At 37.2% G+C, this 21,647-nt stretch overlaps 1 protein-coding gene across 1 annotated transcript in view; it reads right to left on the reverse strand.

Moving 5' to 3' along the window:
- Positions 1-21,647, reverse strand: part of VWA8 (von Willebrand factor A domain containing 8) — a 392,708-nt gene that overhangs the window by 252,500 nt on the left and 118,561 nt on the right. Inside the window, exons 13-16 of the mRNA XM_081082746.1 lie at positions 16,683-16,843; positions 14,609-14,722; positions 4,876-5,044; positions 3,036-3,113 (exon numbers count right to left, since the gene is read on the reverse strand). Coding sequence (XP_080938872.1) covers positions 3,036-3,113; positions 4,876-5,044; positions 14,609-14,722; positions 16,683-16,843 — 522 coding nt within the window. The remainder of the gene's footprint in view (positions 1-3,035; positions 3,114-4,875; positions 5,045-14,608; positions 14,723-16,682; positions 16,844-21,647) is intronic.

The following is a 21,647-nucleotide window of genomic DNA, read 5'->3' on the forward strand; positions in this document are numbered from 1 at the left end:
AGAAAAAGAGAATCCATCTCTTAACAGTTTTAAAGAAGGGGAGAACTTAGGAAATGGATTTGGGAAAGATCACTCCTGGGACAATATTGAAAATTCATTCATTCATTCATTCATTTAGCAGATATTTGTTGAACATCTACTATGTGGTAGGTAAAGTTCCAGATACAGAAGCAACCACAACAAATAAAACCTCGCCATCCAAGAACTAAAATCTGAGGGAAAATGGACAATAAAAAATGAGTAAAACAGGCTAGCTAGAGTGGCTCAGTTGGTTGAGTGTCGTCCTGTGCACCGAGAAGTTGCCGGTTCAATCCCCGTCAGGACACATATGGAAGGCAGCCAATCGATATTTCTTTTTCCTCTCTCTCTCTTTCATCTCTCTCCCTCTCTCCTTCTCCTCGCCTCTTCCCCCTCCTCCTCCTCCTCCTCCTCCTCCTCCTCCTCCTCCTCCTCCTCCTCCTCCTCCTCCTCCTCTTCCTCCTCTTCTTCTTCTTCTTCTTCTTCTTCTTCTTCTTCTTCTTCTTCTTCTTCTTCTTCTTCTCTCTCTCTCTCTCTCTCTCTCTCTCTCTCTCTCTCTCTCTCTCACACACACACACACACACACACACACACACACACACAGCATGGCCTCAGGTAAGGATGTAAAAAAAAAAAGGAACAAAATATATATTTTGACAAAGGGTAATAAGCCCTATGAAGAACCTTAAAACAAAGAGAAAGAAAAAAAATGTGGAAGATATGTGATTCTAAATAGAGTGCTTCAGGAAGTCCTCACTAAAAAGGAGACATCTGAGTAAATCCAAAAGGGGTGAAGGAGCAAACCTGTAGCTACCTTCGTGCAGCAATTGTGGTAGAGGAAACACCAAGTGGCAAGGGCCCTGAGGCAGGCACAAGTGTGTTCAAGAAACAGCAAGGAGAATGGTGTAGCTGAAAAGAATGAGTAGTTGGAGATGAGGTCTCCTGTGCCAGTTAGGAAATGGTCCCCACAAACAACTTGCAAATTTTACCTTTTATGGCAAAGCTGACGCTGCAGATAACATTAAAGATTTCTGAGATGTGGAGATTATCCTGAATTATCTGGATGGCCACTAAATGCAATCATACGTATCCTTATGCAATAGAGGCAGAAAAAGATTTGACACAGCCCTAACTGGTTTGGCTCAGTGGGTAGAGTGTCGGCCTGCAGACTCAAGGGTCTCAGGTTCGATTCCGGTCGAGGGTATGTACCTTGGTTGCGGGCACATCCCCAGTAGGGAGTGTGCAGGAGGCAGCTGATTGATGTCTCCCTCTCATCGACATTTCTAACTCTCTATCCCTCTCCCTTCCTCTCTGTAAAAAATCTGTAAAATATATTGGGGAAAAAAAGATTTGACACAGACACACAGACGAAAAGGTGATCTGAAGATAGAGGCAGAGACTGAAATGACAAGTCAAGGAATCCCAGCAGCCACCAGAAACTGAAAGATGAAAAGAATGTAGTAATCCTTTGAGCTTCCAAGGGGATGTGACCCTGCTGATACCTGATTTCAGCTCAGTGATACCCATTTCAAAATTTTGGTGTCTGTCCAGAGCTGTGAGAAAATAAACTTTTGTCATAAACCACCAATTTATAGTAATCATATATAATAAAAGGCTAATATGCAAATTGTCCCCTCGACCAGGAGTTTGACCAGGAGTTCAACCAGGGGGTGGGGCCGGCCGGCCAACCGCCCTTGGCCTCCCCCCACCCCAGCCGGCCCCACCCCCGATCACCCTCCCAAGCCGGATCGGGGGCGGGGCCAGCCAGGCCCCACCCATGCACAAATTTGTGCACCAGGTCTCTAGTTTGTTATAACAGGTACAGGAAAAGTAATAGAGGGCCACAAGAGGAATGGATATTGGTGAAGAGGGCAGACAAGAGGAAATAACAATATTCTAGGAGAAACATAATGAAATCCAATACTAGGATAGTTACTGACAATAGATAAGAGCACAGTTTACACAGCAAGATGTTAAATTGATGAGATATTCTTTCAGGGTAAGTAGAAATAGTGGGAAAGCAAGGAATAAACAATGATGTCAAAGTTTCTAATTTAGGTAATTTGGTATCCAGGTTATTAACAAAGTCAGGAAATTATATAAGGAATATGTTGATATAAAGGGGAAAGATCATTTCGTTCTATATCCCATCATCACAACATCCTTATGAGGTACAGCCACTATTCCTATTTTGCAGATGAGAACACTGAGACTCAGAATTAGTGACAGACCTAGATCTTTCCAAAATACTATCCCAGCATGGAAATACAATCTATATATATATATATATATAAAAGCCAAGTGACCAGAATGACAAAATGAACAGAACGACTGGTCGCTATGACGTGCACTGTGGAGGCCAATCGGCCTGATTAGGGCCCCAATCGACCCCCAACCTCCTGCAGCTCTGCCCCCTGGCTAACCTGGCCCCTGATTGGCCCTCCACCCTGATCAGGGGCGGGGCCTGCCAGCCAACTTCCCACGGCCCCTCCCCCTGGCTGGCCCCACCCCCAGTTGGCCCCCCTCACCCCAATTGAATGCAGGGCCAGCTAGCCAACCTCACACATCCCCTCCCCACACCAGCCTGGCCCTGATCGACCCCCATCAGGGCGGGACAGCCAGACCCCACCCATGCACAAGTTCGTGCATGGGCCTCTAGTTATACATAAAGAACAAATCAGAAAAGAAAAGTTAGAAGGTGAAGAAAAGGATGTAGGCATTATCTTAGAGATGGTACTTGAAGCCATAAGAATAGATGAAATTGCTCAGCATAGGAGGTAGAAGAAACAGGGCCAAACCCCAGGAGTACCAAGTACGCCTCTAGAACTAAAGTTGTTTTCTATAATATCAGCCATGAGGAGCTAGAAGAATGTTAAAATCATTGAAAGAGTACGGCATATGCATAGGACAAAACATAACACAGGAATAAAAATGCCAGCTTAAAAAACAGATTTTAAAGCACTGAACTCTAAGAACAAAAAGCAGCAGCCTATCAGCAGTAGAAAATCCAGACTTACCGTTGGATCCTGTGTCTCTCTGAGTTTGTGTGTAAATGATAACAATTTGTCCAAAGCTTCCTGAGGAATATTTGGTACCTATTTATGAGAGAATTGAGGAAAGACAGAAAGAATGATTTGGCATATCTGATAATCATAAATTATGGCTACTTAGTAACTTATATTAGAATTACACTATTAGAAAAACTCTGGTTACAGTTTACATGTTTAATTCATGGATAAATTTACTTATTCATCTTCTCAGAAAATGCTTATACCCACCCGTTTCCCATTAAGAATCAGGTCATTAAAACCAAGCCACTCTTCTCCATTACAATTCTATCACCAGCATAAAATTGGCATATAGTATGCCTATAAAAACTTTCATATATCATTTCCTTTTTTGTTAGCTTCAGCATGATTTTTAAAACTAATTTAGGCGTTTTCTTACTGAAACCAAACTCCTTTATTTAGTAGTAATCTTACATTTATGTCTACTAAGTCACATAAGGTATCCTTGTATAAAGAATGGATACTCAAGCTGTCAATTTTTCAGAACTTTTAAACTGCATATCCAAGGCACAGGATTAATTTATCAATGAACTCCAAATAGTTGCCCAAATGACACACATTAAGTGTCTTAACTATAACATTTTAATCTAATTAAATATATAATTAATTATAAGAAAATTTTGCTTAATAATAAATTTAAACTTTTAATTTAAAAAATCAGAAAGTGATGCGATGTTAGAACAACTGGTAAAACATGGCCATTTCAAAAGTAAACTTTGATCATTTAAGTGATTGAAACTTTTCAAAATTCTAAGTTCTATTCAGTACATACTTTATCTTATTTATTATTTAAATCAATCCACTGATATAAGAAGTACTATTATCCCCATCTTCAAATAAAGAAATCATGGTTGAATAATCTACCCAAGATCTGGAAGTTAATAAGTAGTAAATTCGGCATTTAAAGGAGAGTTGTTTATCTTTAAAACCCTACACCCTTATCCACCACCATGTGACAAGACCTAAAAAGTTCATTCTAGTATTTTAAGGGGAATGAGTGTTAACTTTTTAGGAAAAAAAAAAAAGTTACTTATTTGTGATCTAGAACAACACCATCGAATAGAACTTTCTATGATGACGGAAATGTTCTTTACCTATGCTTTCTAATATGTTAGCCAAAACACATGTAGTTACTGACCACTTGAAATATGACTTAGACACTAGTTTTTTAAATTTTATGGCCAGTGCTATTACACTGAATAGTATAGTTCTAGAAAATGCTAAGCACAATGCCTGCTTCAGGCAGACACTGAAGTAATGGATTACCTATACTTCAAGCCACCAGACACCTAATCAGGTAAGTATAGGACAGGATATATTATAGTCCTGAGGAGCCCAGGACTCCTTGGTTTTTGCCACAGAACCTAAGGAACTAAAATATACTTAACCTCCCTTTACAGTAGGAACTTAAAATAGTCACTTTTGACTGAATATAAAAGGAAAAGGAACCACCAAACTGCCTCCACACAAGGAAAGAGGAGTGACAGCAATACATTCATGGTTCTCAAAGAGTATTCCCAAGACCAGTGGCAATATCAGCATTACCTAAGAACTTCAGAAATGCAAATTATCATGTACCATATCCCAGACCTACTGACTCAGCCATCTGAATTTTACCAAATCCTCCAGATGATTCTGCAAAATGTTAACATTTGAGAACCATTTCATAAGGACATTTGGGAGTAAGTAGGGAGAAGCCAAAAATGTCCAGTTCTGCTCCAGCAGGGGTAAGAGTGCCTTAAAAAGAGAAAAACTGAAGGCAACAGGCTAGAGCTGGCCTCACCCTTACCATTTCCTTAATCACTTGGATTTCTTCATTTTTGACAAGTGGTTTCATGTAATGGAAAAAGAACATGGTTAAGAATTCTGGCCCCAGCCACTGCTGTGTTGTGCTTCCAATAACAGGGGGCTCTGCCAAGGCAATGATTCTGAAGGACGGGTGGACAGGAAAAATGGATCTAAAAGAGAGAAAAAAAAACAACCATAATCTATCACATTAGAAATTAGATAAATCTATAATGCTGTTAATATAATCAAAGTTACTATCCAAAGAACAGACTTTGAAAAAAGTCAGGACATTCTAAGAACCTAAAATTAAAACAACAACAGAAAGAATCACCTACTGCTAATATAAGATGTATCATATCCACAGGTGAAACTCCATCCCTGGAACAAAACACTGCTTTGGACATGCTATTGTGCCTACAATAAATTTTCTCCATCATCTCCAGAAACAAAATCCCATCCAGTACATACGTCTCTTTTCTTTATCCAAATCCCCTCAAAATCTCCTATATTGCAAGAAACCCACCATATGTCAAACTTAGAAAGACAGAGAAGTATGATTCAAGATGAGGAAACTTTTCCTAATATAGAAAATTTAAGCAGCATAGGGGTTGGATTAAATTTAAATTTGGATTGGCAATAAGAATACTTAGGTCTTGAAAAAGTAGAGGGAACAACTTTTATATAATTCACTCTTGTCATTTTATAGGAAACATGATTTTTAAGGTGATCTCTTTTATAAATCTGTGCTAGCAAATCTGAAAATGTAAATATTCTAGGATACATAGAGGAATAAAATAAGACTTGCCATGGTTTGTGGAATGACTTGAGTAGTTTTTGGAGAAGGGACTAGAAATCCCTTATTGTGATCTATTCACCACAACCATATGCATTCCTTTATTGTTTCTGAGGACTTTTACATTCTTTGCAGGTAATCACATGGCTAAGATAGCCTTAAAAATGGCTTAAGAAATGTTAAGAGACATTTCTCCTCTTGTTGCAAAATACCAGTAATACCATGGACATGCTAGTTAGAAATAGCATGATGGCCACACACCAGCAGACATCATGCCTGCATTTCTCACAGGAAGTAAGAACCAAAATAGAACTGCTTCCTTTGATGAGAAAAACTTCTTTGGGGAAAGGTTGAGTACAAATACTATAGGTTGCTAAATGTGTCTCTTCCTGCCATTGGTCTGAGCATAGATGAGGAGGGTGAGATTTTCTTGAGGAAATAATGAATTACCAATAGTTTATTTTGCCAAGAAAAGGCTACTGGTTATCTCAGGGAAGCAGTAAAGATCAGTGGCCTAGTCTCAGTTTTAATTATAGATGCTCTAACATGTGTGGTTTTGTTTTTGTTTTTTTTCATTGTTGTTGAATATATTATTTTTTATTGTGATTGAACATTGAAAACAGTTTATAATCTCTCAGTTATTATATAGGTCAGTGGTGAACCATAACTGGACACTGGGCAGATCCATAATCGGTAGATTTCTCTGGACCCTTTTACTCTTACTCTTAGGTTTGAAGATAGTTATGATCTGAGCTTTGTCTCCTACTTTCCCAGAAACTCAAGCATCTTCTTGTTAAGCGAATTGGGTCATGTAAGTTTTTTTAAAAATTTAAGGTAGATCCAGATTTTTGTTGTTGTTAATCCTCACCCGAGGATATTTTTTCCATTGATTTTTAGAGAGTGGAAGGGAGGGGGAGAGATCGAGAGAGAGAAACATCAACGTGAGAGAGACACATAGGTTGTTTGCCACACATGCCCCAACCAGCCTGCAATTGAGATACATGCCCTTGACCAGAAGCGAACCCAAGGCCCTTCAGGCCGACAATCTAAATACCAAGCCAAACTGGCTAGGGCTAGATCCAGTATTGTATGCCTAAGTCTTTGTGTTTGATTCTCAAAACAAAAAGCCTTAACTCGATTCTGAGTTGGAAAAATAATCCTAAACATTTTTATGGTCAAGGACCAATTTTAAATTCTGTGACTCTGAAGGGCCTAATTATTATTTTATGTACTGGTTTCGTCTCTTTTATTCAGAGAATCTACCTTGTTTCACAAATTCATTCAAGACCAGATTTAGACTAGTGGCTCTGCTTTTGGGTATGAACACATTATTTTCAGTTCCTATCACTTACTTTTGTTTTGTGGTTTCCACCAAAGGTCTTTAAAAAGTTTCTTGCAGTGATGGTGATGAACTATAGCAATGCATTCATTTATTTAATTAGCATCTGCTCTCTTCAGGAATTACACTAGACCTTGGGTGGTATAAAGATGAGTAAGGAATGTGTCTATGGAGTTTGCTACATTGCATAGAAAAAAAGGGGAAATGTGGGGTGTGTACTGAACTGCATAACCTCTAGGTTCTGAAGTGGAGCACTAGTATTCTGGTATGGGAGGCCAGTTACAAAATCCTCTTCTGTTCATGATTAATGTCTTTGCAGAAACCTTCTATATAATTCTTTCAAGTTCCTTTATATACAAATCGACAAAAATATACCATATTTCCTTCAAAAGATTGGAGTTTATTGTAACCTTTCTCTTTTGTTTTATTATAGCTTGAAGTATAGCTGACATATAATAAACTGCATGCATATTTAAAGTGTACAGTTTGATAATTTTTTATATTTATTCATACCTATAAAACCATTATTATAATCAAGCAAATGAAAACATTTATGACCCCCCAAGTATCCTCAGACTCTTCTGTAATCCCTTACTCCTGCCCTTTCTCACACCCTTAGGAAACTATTTTTATAGCTTGTATTTCTAGGGTTTTATATAAATGGCATCACACAGTATGTACTCTTTTTGGTCTGGCTTCTTTCACTCAGCATAATTATCTTCCACATTGATATATATATATATATATATATATATATATGTATATATATATATATCAATAATTAACTCCTTTTTATTGCTGAGAAGCACTGAAAAGTACTCTCTAAAAATTTATACTCACCCTCCAAACAAACATATTGACTCCAATATTTTTATTTTAAAAATCTTTTTGTAAGATTTTTTGCTTTAAAAAATTTTAGTATTTAGGAAATAATATCTATTTATCTAAAGTTAAGCCATATCTTTAGTTTCATTTGTTATTTGTTGTTAAATTCTGGTAAAATTAAAGTAACCCTTGAGTTTAAATTTTAATAGTGCTTGTGTCTTAATTCCCAATTATGCACCACTTCAGCCTTTGTATTACCCACCAGTATGTCAAACCACCTGAAATTAGTTGGCAGATCCTCAGAAGTACTCTCTTCTCTAACTTGCAGACTTGGAGAACCTAATATCATCAGGAAATGACTTTCCACATGACCTATTAACATATAAGGAAGCCTTTGGGGAGAAGCTAGCAAACAAAAAAGTCCTTCTCATCCTGTTATTTAATAGCTTGATAACGTTTCTGTAGTCAGCATACACTTCTCTGCCTAACCTACCTTCTATCTCAGAAATTGCCTTCTTTAAATTGGGGCAGGTACCCAGCTAGAGTCAGTATCAAAAAAGCAAGCCACAGGTAATATATACTAGTATATATTAGTCCAGACCAATGACCATCATGTTATTTAAATTCTAACCACCTAACTTGCCTTCATGTTAATTACTCTTCTAACTAGGAGAGAAGAGGACCAAGGATGAATCCAACATCTGTTGCTGGGCCATGAAGCAGAGATCTCTGGATTATAACAAACCACTTAGCAGAAGTGAAAAATAGATAACTTTCCCTTTTAGCTTTCAAATCACAGAATTTTCTGTGTCCAGATTCTGTTACATGACTACCTAATTAATTACTAGAAATTCTGAGTGATCGCTTTATCCTCAAGACTTTTACGTACTATCTATGTTGTAATCATTCCCTCTTTTCCCAGAACAACTCCTTTGGACAAATTATCCTATGCCCTGCTTGAATATCTGTAGATAAGTCTTTTTTCCCTACCTAGAGAAAAGAAATCATGTCTGAGAGTTTTCAAAGATTCATCCAGACATTTCACATGAGCATTTCTAAAAACTGCTTTTACTTGGCTTACAAATTATGGTGTGGCCTCTCAATTACAGATTATGTGGTCAGGGGCTTAGACCTACCTGTTGTTTCAGGAGGACTTTTCCTTATCCGAAATCGTTAAAATACTTATCTGATTTTTCTCCACACATATCCTACTTCCTGATATGCTAGCAGCCTAATCACTTAACTATCAGGCTCCATTATAATAGTTAATGGCAACACACAGTCCATTTCTGGAGAAATGCTAGTTATGTACTTGTATTGTTTTTTTCTGAATATCTTGGCAAGTGTGTGAGTTTCATCTCTCCTTTCTCTTAGCATGGGATGATATTACCCTCTAAAGTTAATATTTCTATTGGGGTTTTGAACAGAATTGATTAAAACAAATAATATCATTCACATGATAGACAATGAAGTCCAGAAAGGAGTCAAATATAAGGTTTAACACTATGAAGTTGAAAGTCTTGGTAGTTAGTTGCTAATTATGAAACCCTATGGCATCAGACTTGTCATTAAAAGGCAAAGTGTTCCTAATTGAAAGATTCATAAAAAGAAATATTGCTAGCTTAGAAGATAATCTAAAACTAGATTAATAGAATCAGCTTTACCTTGCTTTCCTAGAGTTTATCCTAGGTTAAGATTTAGTTACTCATTCAAATACACTTGTTAAGTGATCTAGTATGTGCCAGGTGTTGTGACATTAGAAAGAAATAAAGTATAGAGCAAGACAGAGAGTCCTGACAAGATTAAAGTCCTAGGTTCCAGTTATTTCATGAGGCACAACCTCATTCTTGCACTTCCTTTGAAAGTAGGAGATACCATTAAGTTCCTTTTTAAGACAAAGTTTTTTTTGTTACTTGTAACTAAAGGAGTCCTGCCAAACACAAATATAAAAATTATTCCTATCTGAAAGCCCAAAAGACTTCTAAATTTACCAATTTGGGTCTAAAGCAGGGGTGGGCAAACTTTTTGACTCGAGGGCCACAATGGGTTCTTAAACTGGACCGGAGGGCTGGAACAAAAGCATGGATGGAGTGTTTGTGTGAACTAATATAAATTCAAAGTAAACATCATTACATAAAAGGGTACGGTCTTTTTTTTTTTAGTTTTATTCATTTCAAACGGGCCGTAATTTGCCCACAGCTGGTCTAGAGGCAAAGAAGCTCTTAAATTTGCCTTCCCTTCATTATAACTTTGATCTTTTTTTCTATTTCAAAATCCCCAAACATTGATAGCTGAGTTTGTTTCAAGACTATCATAAATAACTAGAGGCCCAGTGCACGAAATTCATGTACTCGGGGGGTCCCTCAACCCAGCCTGTGCCCTCTTGCAGTCCGGGAGCCCTTAGGGGATGTCCGACTGCCAGCTTAGGCCCGCTCCCCACTTCTGACTGAGCAGCGCTCCCCCTGTGGGAGTGCCCTGACCACCGGGGGCATCTCCTGCATTGAGCATCTTCCCCCTGGTTGTCAGTGCGCATCATATTGACCGGTCATTCCACCGTTCGGTCGATTTGAATATTGGCCTTTTATTATATAAGATCATTTTTCTGAACTTCAGTTTGCTATTAGGTACAGAAATGAAAAGCACAGATGACTTAGGCTTGAGTTTGTAATTTGCAGGTCTAATGCTAATGCCAAGAGTAACATATTAGATATAGAGAGCACATAAGATCAACCCAAGCTAAATAATGGGCCATATTACTTACAAGAACAACACATGAAATAAATTAATTTCCTCACTGAGTACAAATTTCCTGCTTTTTAGGCTATGCTATGTCCTTTTAGTTAAGGTGCCAGCTCTCTATCCAATAAACAGCCTTGAAAGAAATACTGTCAATTGGCTTAGCAGCGGTTCTCAACATGTGGGTTGCGACCTCTTTGGGGGTCGAACGACCCTTTCACAAGGGTCGCCTAAATACATCCTGAATATCAGATATTTACATTACGATTCGTAATAGTAGCAAAATTACAGTTATGAAGTAGCAACGAAAATAATTTTATGATTGGGGGTCACCACAACATGAGGAACTGTATTAAAGGGTCGTGGCATTAGGAAGGTTGAGAACCACTGGCTTAAAGGAAAAAATCTAACCTAATAAAACCCTACAAGAGAACACATTCTTAGAAAGACAAAAATAGGCTACAAAATTTAATCAAGGTTAACCAAGAAAATGTAAAGAAATTTACCAACAATCCATATCACCAGGTGAAGCAGATTCTGATAAGAAAAGGAATTAGGCTTTCAAATGGTAGATATATTTCTGACAGAGAGAAGAATCAGTTGTTAGATATCTCACCTCTGAAAAGTCAATGAAGTCCTGAGAAACTGTCAGAATTTCGGAGAGAAAAGAAGATTAGAATTCCAGCCCAGGAGGTTCAACATTTAACTAATGAAAGTTGCAGAAAAAGAGACCAGAGGAAAGGGGAAGTGGGAGTAAGAGGTAGAATGAAGTGGGGAGAGAGGTAGAATGACATATGAACTATAAGCATAGAAAACAAGTTCCAATTATTGCTAGTCAGTATACACTATGGGAGGAAAATGAAATTGACAGAAGATACACTGATAATGTTAATGTGTTGAGAGGAGATTGAGACAATAGGGAAGTGTTGGATGAAAAAGTGATAAGTACATAGAAAATTGGGTCATTTCCTCCCCTATGTTCCCAAAGCATTACTATACAGATCTCTAGTCTAACATTTAAAAGCTGCATTGTAATTAGTTATTTATACATCTGCCACTTTTCATATGTAGGCAAGTATTAACTTTAGGAAAACAAATGTATGCAAGAAAGGATAAACAACTGTAGTTTACTGAATGGCTCATCTGTGTATAGCTCTTATGCTGTGGTAATAATGCAAACACTCGATATCAAGTTCCAAACAAAATCCTATATAATAAAAGGTTAATATGCAAATAGACCAAACGGCGGAACAACCGAACAACTGGTTGCTATTACGTGCACTGACCACCAGGGGGCACACGCAGAACATGGCAGGTATCGGCAGCAGGTAGCAGAGCACGGAACATGGTAGGTGTCAACCATGGTGGGATGGTGGAGCAGGTGAGCAGGGGCACCAGACCAAGGCAGGCGCCGGTCACTGTTATCGGGGCGAGCCTCTGGTGGTTACTGAATATTCTTGCTCCTGCGTGCCGCGGTCCCACCTGGAGCTTGCACTTGCTGCTGGCGCTGGCCCCGCTTACACCTACTGCTGGCATCAGAGCCACCGCTCACACCCACAGCCAGCACCAGAGCCACCGCTCACACCAGCTGCTGGCACCTGGCACTGATCCCAGTCGCTCGGCGCCATCAGTGGGTGCAAGTGGCGGCTACTGACCCTGATCACTCCTGAGGGCTTCTCCACATCCCCCTGCTCCTGAGGGGCAATCAGGGTAGCAGCCACCACTTGTACCTGCTGATAACCCCGGCCCCGCTTGCACCCACTGCTGGCGCTGCCCCAATCACTCCGCACCATCAGTGGGTGCGAGTGGGGCCGGTGCTATCAGCATGTGGGAGTGGCAGGAGTGGGGCTGCCAGCACACAGGGGACCGTGGGCCTCAGTGGGAGGTGCTGGGCAGGGGTGCGGAGAATGGGCCAAGACCCGCCCCTGTGCCCACCACAGTCTCGCAGCCACAGTTCCTTTCAAGGTGCACAAATTCATGCACTGGGCTCCTAGTTACTATATAACTATGTAGGAGAGGAATGGGGAATAGGAAGTATGTATGTGTAATGGGAAGAAGGATGGTGAAAGAATGCTAAATCTTAATTTTCCATTGTAGGAAATCACTAGATAGTGCCAAATACTGAAAAATATATCAAGAAATATCACTGAAAGTATATTGTTTAGTGATATGGAGGTAAATACCAAAAGAAACAGTTAAGAGTTGAAAGTGGTAGCTTTTGGAGAATGGCAAAAGGGAGTGTCCTAGAACAGATGACAGGGCTGATATTTTAAATTAAAAGCCTTGAAAAACTATCTGGCTCAAATTTCATGAATGTTTAACAGTAATAAAAAATTCAAATAAAATGTAAGTGAAGGAAACCAAGCAGTGCTATGACCTGTCTCCACCTACCCAGATCTCTGGAGATGGAATTGAGTCTGGTTTATACTCAAGGGAGAGTTGAAAATCAACAATGCGAAGATGGGACACATTAAGGAGTACAACTAACCACATGGGCCAAACCCTGAGTATGATGCTCAGTGCTACTCTTTTCCTGAAAGTGTTTTCATTTGTAAAACTGCCTATGACCATTAGGGAGAACTTGGGTACTTTTCATAGAAAAGGGTTATCACTTCCTGCATGTTTAGCTACAAACACGATGCTCCTGAGGTCCTAAGGGAAACTGACTGGCAGGCTTGCTGAGAGCTACTGCCCAACTGCTTTGATTCATCTCCCTGAGAAATGAAAACTTCTCTCTGACAAATGAGTCACATGCAAAAGCTGAATGTCATAAACTGAAGGTGTGAAATGAATGGGATCTTTATACCTTGCCTCCCTAACACTCAATCAATCCACTTACTGGGTGGAGAAGTGTGACGATGTGCACCTCAGGAGCATAAATAGTTGTACAATCAAGTGAATTTTTAAATATTTTATACAGCGGTAGTAAAAAATTTAACATTTCCTCTCAATGAAAAAATACCAAGGCAATCTTTAAACAAAACTCTCCTTAAAACATAAATACTTAATTATCATTTGTAGAATTTTAACGTTTTAAATGTGACAGCAAACCCTTTGGATCAAGGTTAAGCTTTAATTAAATAAGATCCAACTAAGTGACTAAGAATTATCCAAAGTAACAATCTCTAATTATGTCAAAATAACATGGAAATGTAATGAAACAAAAAAATAACTTGTACTTGCCAAACCTCCTCTAAGGAAAAGTACAGTACGCAGCAGAAAAAAATATTTTCCTTCAATCTTTTTATTTTGAAATTTTTCAAACCCACAAAAATTTGAAAGAGTAGAATATGAACACCCATATATCCTTCACCAAGATTTCACCAATTGTTAAGATTTTACATTTGTTTTCTCGCTCTCTTGATCTCTCTCCCTCTCTTCATGGAGTGTGTATATGTCTGTATGTCTTTTTTCCCCTGAAACATTTGGAAGTAAGTTATAAACATCTTTCTACTTTATTCCTTAAATATCTCAGCTTGTGTCCCTAAGAATAGGGATATTATCCTTCATAACCACAATACCATTATGATACTTAAGAAAATTATTATTAATTCAATGTCCCTACAGTGTCTTTTATAGCCGTTTTCATTTTTATGTCCTGATTCAAGATCCCATCAAGTCTCATACATAGCATTTTGTGGTTATGTCTCTGGAAAATGCTTAAAGAAGCCACAAAGGATAATCCTGAACCAGGTGGCATACCCCAGTAATAACCGATGACTTCTTAGGAGTGGGCTGAGTTGATGAAACTTTTTGTTTGTTTGTTGAAAAGAAACAAGTGGCTAGGGCAACAGAAAACTACCTTCTTAAAACTAATATCCTTATAAAATGTTTAAACACTTATATAAATTAGGCTAAGAGTATGGAACTCATCCTGGGTAGTAACCTCAAAGTTTTAAAAAGTGTCAAACTACAAACATGCCTAGGACAACGAATTATTAATTTGTTCAAAATTATCTTGGTTTGACACTAAGGTTAGAAGAAGAAGAAAATGAAGGCACACTTGATAATAAGAGTAAGTATAAGTGTATACAAAATTACCTCTTCTGTAGCTGCTCATCAGACATTTGCAGCTCCTCCTTTAAACGCATATACCTGTCTTCCCTCAGCAGCCTGGAACCGTCATAGAGGCTTAGCTCTCGATCATGGATCAACCTAAAGGGACAGAGAAAAATCAGAAAACAAAGTAATCAGTTTTGAACAGTGAAGTTATTGGAAGTAGAAATCAGTCAGTTAACATTTTAATAATGTCCATTATTACTGGCAATTGAGTCTAACAATTTTTGTTGCATCTTTCAAAATTTCAAGTTGGCTAGTGCTGTTATAGTTGGCAAAAATGTTGGTTTCTGTACTAAACAGCAACAGTCATGGATACTAGATATGGACAGGGAGGAGGAGGCTGAGGATAAGGAGGAGCTGGAAAGGTGGAGGGGGGAGGGGAATAAAAAGAAACAGCTGAATGAGTGACTCAGGATAACCATGAGGTGCAAATTAATGTTTAAAGCAGTTGGCATGGGCTCCCTTGAGTCCATATAATTTTTTAACTACTCAAAATATTTCTACCTTTGGAATTACAGGATTTAAAAGATCAAAAATCTGTATAATAGCTAGTGCTATTTCATGTATCCACTATTATGTTGACCTAACTATCCACAGCACGGCAGCATTGTCTTCCAGATGTTGCAGAGGTTGAAAAGTGCTGTTCTAGATCTTACTCCGGCCACCAAGTCTCCTGATGCCCACATTACAGGTGCCCCACACAATGGCCACTTATAAGCACTGAGGGGAAGGGAGTCTGCACAATGCAAAGGTTAGAAGCATGGGCAGTGGCATCGGTTGGACTTGGGTTCAAACCACCTCTGTACATTATGAGAAGAATGACTAGGGAGGGGGGAATTACTCCACCTCTTTAAACTTTTATTTTTTTATACAATTAGGATTATAATACCAACCACATAAACAGTTGATGGAAGGCATGTGCTTAATACAGTTGTTCTCAACCTTGGCTGCACATCAGAATCTCCTGAGAAGGGTTAGGTGCACCTTTTGAAATTTCAAGTTGGCTAGAGCCCAGGCATCAAGCATTTTTAAGCTTCATGCCCACAAGGTGATTCCAAAGTTGAGAATTCAGACACACTGGCTTAGCCCAATGCCCAGCACAGAGTAAGTACTCAATTAATGGTAGCTGCTGCAGCTATTACTACTTGGCCTAATGGGCAAGCGATAGCTAATAAAAGGGGGGAGTGTTATTTTGTTTGTGTCTGCATCAGTCTGTTTAGAAGAGAAAAATTATAAATCTATTGATTGTTTATGATAAATCACTGAAAGTATTTTTAAATGTTCTCAAATCTAATCAGGATTTTTAACACAATGTTTTTGGAATCTTTAATTATACTCAGTATCTACATGTTTTCAAGGGAAAAAGACTCTGAATAGTTAGTTGGGGAATCATTCCACTTATTTGAACTTTCCTGATAAGTCAAAGTTAGAAACCAAATGCCTATAAGTGATAGAATCAAGCTTGAACAACTATAAAAATTAGTATCTTCACTGAAGACATAGAATGGGAATATTTTCCATAAAAATCACACATGAAAATTTTCCTTAATATTAAATTCAAGAGCAGTTAATTAGGAATGTGTGGATATTTTCCTCACCTAAAATACAGTAAGAGAACAACAGTTAAACAAATGTTCCAGTTTGTAAACACAAAGTGAGCTTTTCAGATTAAAAATACAATAAAACAGCTATTGCACATTTTACAGAAGGAACTACGTTTTCTCTCAAAAAGAAAAATTCCAACAAGATCAACCAGTAATGTAAATCTATGATTCACAAGGAGTTGTAAACAGTGGAGAGGTGACTCTGACAAACTGTAGACACTGGAGCTGTGTGACTTGCTGCATATATTAATAAGCATATATAAAAAGTCATTCAAAATCACTACTTAAAAGTTTTTTAAAACACACAGACTTTTTTTTTAAAGTCTGTTCTACTTAGCTATAGAATTTTAAGTTTTTAAGGATCTATGTAGCCCAGTTTTAAAAGAGAAGATGGAGGGAGTTCCATGTCTACTGTTTCCTTGGAGTATTTTTTGTGTTTGACACATGCAAACCTTTGCAACACAGCGAGCGTGCCTGCGTTGACCCGATGAATGCCATCCAACAGGACCAGCTTTCCCTCCAGAGCAGCATTCACAAGGGGCGAGGACCGCCAGGCGGTGTCTCCATTGGGAAGAGTGTATCTCTGCTGTAGCAGATCACGAGCTGTCATATCCTAAAACCAAATCCACCACCCACCAAAAAAAAAAAAAACAAAAAAGCGGAATTAATTTTTAAGACATGGTTGGCAGCTTATTTAGCTTTATAGTTACCTCTCTCTGAACATTACATGCAACAACTGGGAATTCATCTCCAAACCCATCAAAGAAAATGAGATTTAGAAGCTTTTCTTGGCCATTTGAGGTTTTTTCCCTATTTATTCATCCACATAACATAGTAAGAGTGAGGGTGAATTATTTTCCTTTTAATTTAGCATTATTCCCCTTTTAAAATGTTCACTTAATATCTACACAGATGATGGCAGTTGTTTCCCCAGATTTTAATGGAATTAACTCTACCAGCTTTATTCTGATAGGGATGAAAATGTATGGATTCCTTTTTAAGAATAAGAGAACTCAATGGGTGGAGATGCTTATCAATAACATGCCTTTTCTTGATGAGTTCTGAAAAGCCATGCTAGGAACCATCAAAGTGACTCATTATATTTAAAGGGCTTGAAAATGAAGGAAACTGCTGAGAACAGTCATCAGATGAGGTATAGGAATTGACAAACAATAGCACCGCGCTTATAAGCAATTTTTTAACTCACACAATGTGCTAGCATGAAAACAGTGTAACAGATTTAAGCAAACTATTAATAGTAGTTGCATATAAAAATCTAACTACTACCTGGTACTAAAAATTTTTGGTGCCATATAATATGAGCAATTTTTCTTAAATGTGTTTATGTTGAAGACAATAGTTTGTTTTCTGTTATCAGCTTCATATAAATTTTGTCCACTTATATCAAACAAAAGGCAATTTTAACCAAAAATTCAGTCTTTGTAAATTCTGTGATATGCACTTCAAGTTTTAAGCAGATAAAAAAACTAATGAATTTGCTTATATTCACAATAGCAACAAATCTGTATCAAAAGCAATGTTCTCACTATCAAAAAAGTGCCGACTTAGGAAGTATGAATAGGCTTATATTAAATCATAAAGACACTTGAAAAACAATAATATTCAAATTCAGCAAGTCCTCAATCCCCAAAAGGCTGGTTTTGGCAACCAAAATTTGGCTTAACTCATTAATTTTATTTGATTTCTCAATTATGAATTTAAATTCTATGCAAACTATATGAGCATGTCATTCTAAGCTGCCAATGACAGTTACAACAGCCAAAACTAAATTTATCACCATCATCAGTGTTTACTAAAATGGTTAATGGTGAGAATGAGATCATTCCCACTCATAGCTGTGCTACACACCAGGAAATGGATCCTTCTGCAAGGAAAATAGGACATATCAAAATAAATGTTTGTAGTCATTTTCATAATCCAATGATGAAAAAATCAAGTGTGTATGTATATTTAAGTATGCATATATATACATACATATAAGTACACACAAGTACATATATAAAAATCTTTTTAAAGTTAATATAAAAACAGGTAATTAAAAAACAAACAAACCAAAAAAATAAAAAATACCTGCCCAGCCAGTGTGTCTCAGTGGTTGAGCATTGACCTATGAACCAGAAGGTGACAGGTTCGATTCCCAGTCAGGGTGCATGCCCGAGTTTCAGGCTCAATCCCTAGTGTGAGTGTGCAAGAGGCAGCCAATCAATGATTCTCTTTCATCATTGAAGTTTCTATCTCTCTCTCCCTCTCCCTTCCTCTCTGAAATCAATAAAAATATATTTAAAAAATAAAAATTAAAAAAACAACAACTCCTAATAATACTTATTCCAGAAAAATATTCACCATAGAGTTACATCACATACTGTCCTAGAAAAATAAAACAAACAGAAAACATGCTTTAGCACAGTGGTTCTAAATCAAAGACACATGTCAGAAAGAGCTGGGGGAAGTTTTGAAAAATATAAGTTTAGGCCTCATTACCCTAAATTTTGAATTCAATAGGTCCAAAGTAGGGCTTACCACATGTTTTTGATTAAACATTACATAGGTGATATCTGATATGCTTCACAGGTGGCAAACACAAAAGAGACATTAAGTTAGTGTCAAACTTTGTTTCATCCTATGTATTTATATCCTTTCATTTTAATAGGAATTATAAGATTGCATGAGGATATACAAAATGGCATAAATGAAAAGTTGAAAAAAATGAAGGCAAAAAAATAGAGTGGGCCTTGTTTCTTTTAAGTATTCAGAGAGAAAGTAACATGAAGAAGGCATCCCACTGTATAGTTGCTGTGGCTCAATGACTGAGCATCAACTTATGTACCAGGAGGTCATGTTTCGATTCCCAGTCAGGGCACATGCCCAGGTTGCAGGCTCCATCCCCAACAGCAGGTGTGAGGTGGGCAATCAATGATTCTCTATCATCATTGATGTTTTTCTCTCTCTCTTTCCCTCTCCCTTCTTCTCTGAAATCAATCAAAACATATATTTTTTAAAAAGAAGGCATTTCACTGACCATATTTTTAAAGAAATGGATAGATGTTAATTCTGAAAATCCCAGCTTCAAGCTGAAAATAGATGATGATCCTGACCCAAACTCAGCTCTTGAGTCTTTTGCCTAGGCCCAGGAATGAAAATGAGGAATGTGACTCTGGCACAAGAGGATAGACTCCTAAGGAGCTAGCAATTGGTAATAAAATAAACAAACAAAAATTCAAAAGAAAAAATTCCTTACTCTCATATCAACATATCCTGAATCAGTATTCTGTGAACAACACGAATAAACACTACTTCATGGTTATGATTCAAAAGCACTTGCCTATCTTGCTAATTCACACAATGTCTACAATACTTGCCCCATTCAAATAAGGAAATATCTACTAATAACAATGATGAGAAAGACAATAAATACCGCTCCTTTTTTCCAACTTAGCCATTGAAGACTCCCTTATACTTAATGAAGTAAATGAAGGGATAAGTTGTTGCTACACAACTAGCAGTAACAGATAACAGAGTTCAATGATATTAATGCCAACCACAACTACAGACCTGAGATAGTCTCCCTTTTTTCAATCTTTAGAGGGATAGAAAGAAAATGGAAAAAACTTGGCATTTCTTAAAAGACTAGCTCAGTTCAGTTTTGTCACTTACAGTCTCTGCATATTATCATGTTTAAAGAGCTATTCTCCATTTCTAATATATCTCCAAATTAAAATAAAAACCTTCCTAAAGAGAAAAAAGGCATTCCCTTATGACAAGTGATTGGTTTTCATAATTAAGATCCTATACTGGGAGAGAAGATGAAATTCTAGCTTTTTCTTAAATAATTGGCCCCAGTTTTTACAATATTATTTATAATCAGAAATTATTTTCAATGATGTGAGTTATTTTTAATTGTGTGAAAGTGCAAGGAGAGTAAAAGTGAACTTTCACAGAAAACAATCTAATCAAACTTAATTAACATAACTTTTTCAGCATGGTTTAAAAAAGGTCAGAGATATGAATTAATCTAAATAATAAGTTAACTTTAAATAGAGTAACAGCATTTCTACATCTATAGAATATTTGGGTTTTATTGCCATAATACTGGTTTAATATCTTTACTTTAACATGGAACTGTTAAAAATATATGATTTCCTTTTCTTCCCACCTACATATACATCTTAAAGCAAATTGAAAGAAAATTAAAAAAAGAAAGTGTGCTTATTCCATAAGAGCATTTTGAAAGTACACCAATAAAAATTAAGATGTCTCCATCTTTGCATATATTTTCTTATCCCTGAAACCTCTGAACTTAAGAGAATATAAATAGTACTAACGATATCATAGAGCCCAAACCGTTTTCTTTCTGTTTCCTTAAAAATTTAACATAACATGACATGAAATCTAGTTCCTTTAGTAGCGGTTCTCAACTTGTGGGTCGCGACCCCTTTGGGGGTCAAATGACCCTTTCACAGGGGTCGCCTAAGACCATCGGAAAACACATATATAATTACATATTGTTTACAGTAGCAAAATTACAGTTATGAAGTAGCAACGAAAATAATTTTATGGTTGGGGGTCACCACAACATGAGGAACTGTATTAAAGGGTCGCAGCATTAGGAAGGTTGAGAACCATTGCTTTAGAGCTACCATTGTCTATCCTTCAACACCTCATCTTCATTTAGATCCCTGGAAAATACCCATATCATATCTCTTATGATTCTGTCATTTTGAATTTTTTATTTGCAACAAAGAAACCCTTCTAAAAACAGAAATATCCCATTAAGATAAGAAGAAACATAACTGAATGATATATATCAGAGACTAGGTTTGAAACCTAAAACAATTATATATCTTAAGGATTTTAGTACCTTTAAATGGTAAACCCTAATTTTTTCTGAGATTCTCTTAGAAAGCTGGGTATAAGTCATTAGTTTGATAAAATAACTGCAAAAAGTAGTTATGTGTTTAATAGCTATAATCAGATTAGAATTAGTTTTCCAAGATATAATATTCAGAAAGACAACTGAAAGTATTATAGTAAAATTTTTGTGTATAAAGAAATTTGAGCTACCTTTATCTTTAAATATGAATATTGATAAGAAAGTAAAGCCTGGCCAGTGTGGCTCAGCTGGTTGAGTGTCATCTCATGCACCAAGAAGTCACCAGGTCGAATCCCAGTCAGGGCATATGCCTGGGTTGCGGGCTTGATCCCCAATAGGGAGTGTGTAGGAAGCAGCTGATCCATGTCTCTGTCTCATCAATGTTTCTATCTCTCTCTCTCTCCCTCTCCCTTTCTCTCTCTCTCAAATCAACAAAAACATATTTAAAAATAAAGAAAGTAAAATTTTACATTCTGATGAATATATAATTTTTCTGATAGAAAATTTAAATGATTATAGCAAAAGT

Source organism: Myotis nattereri (genome assembly GCF_964212035.1).
Source record: "Myotis nattereri genome assembly, chromosome: 2".
Taxonomy (NCBI): Eukaryota; Metazoa; Chordata; class Mammalia; order Chiroptera; family Vespertilionidae; genus Myotis; species Myotis nattereri.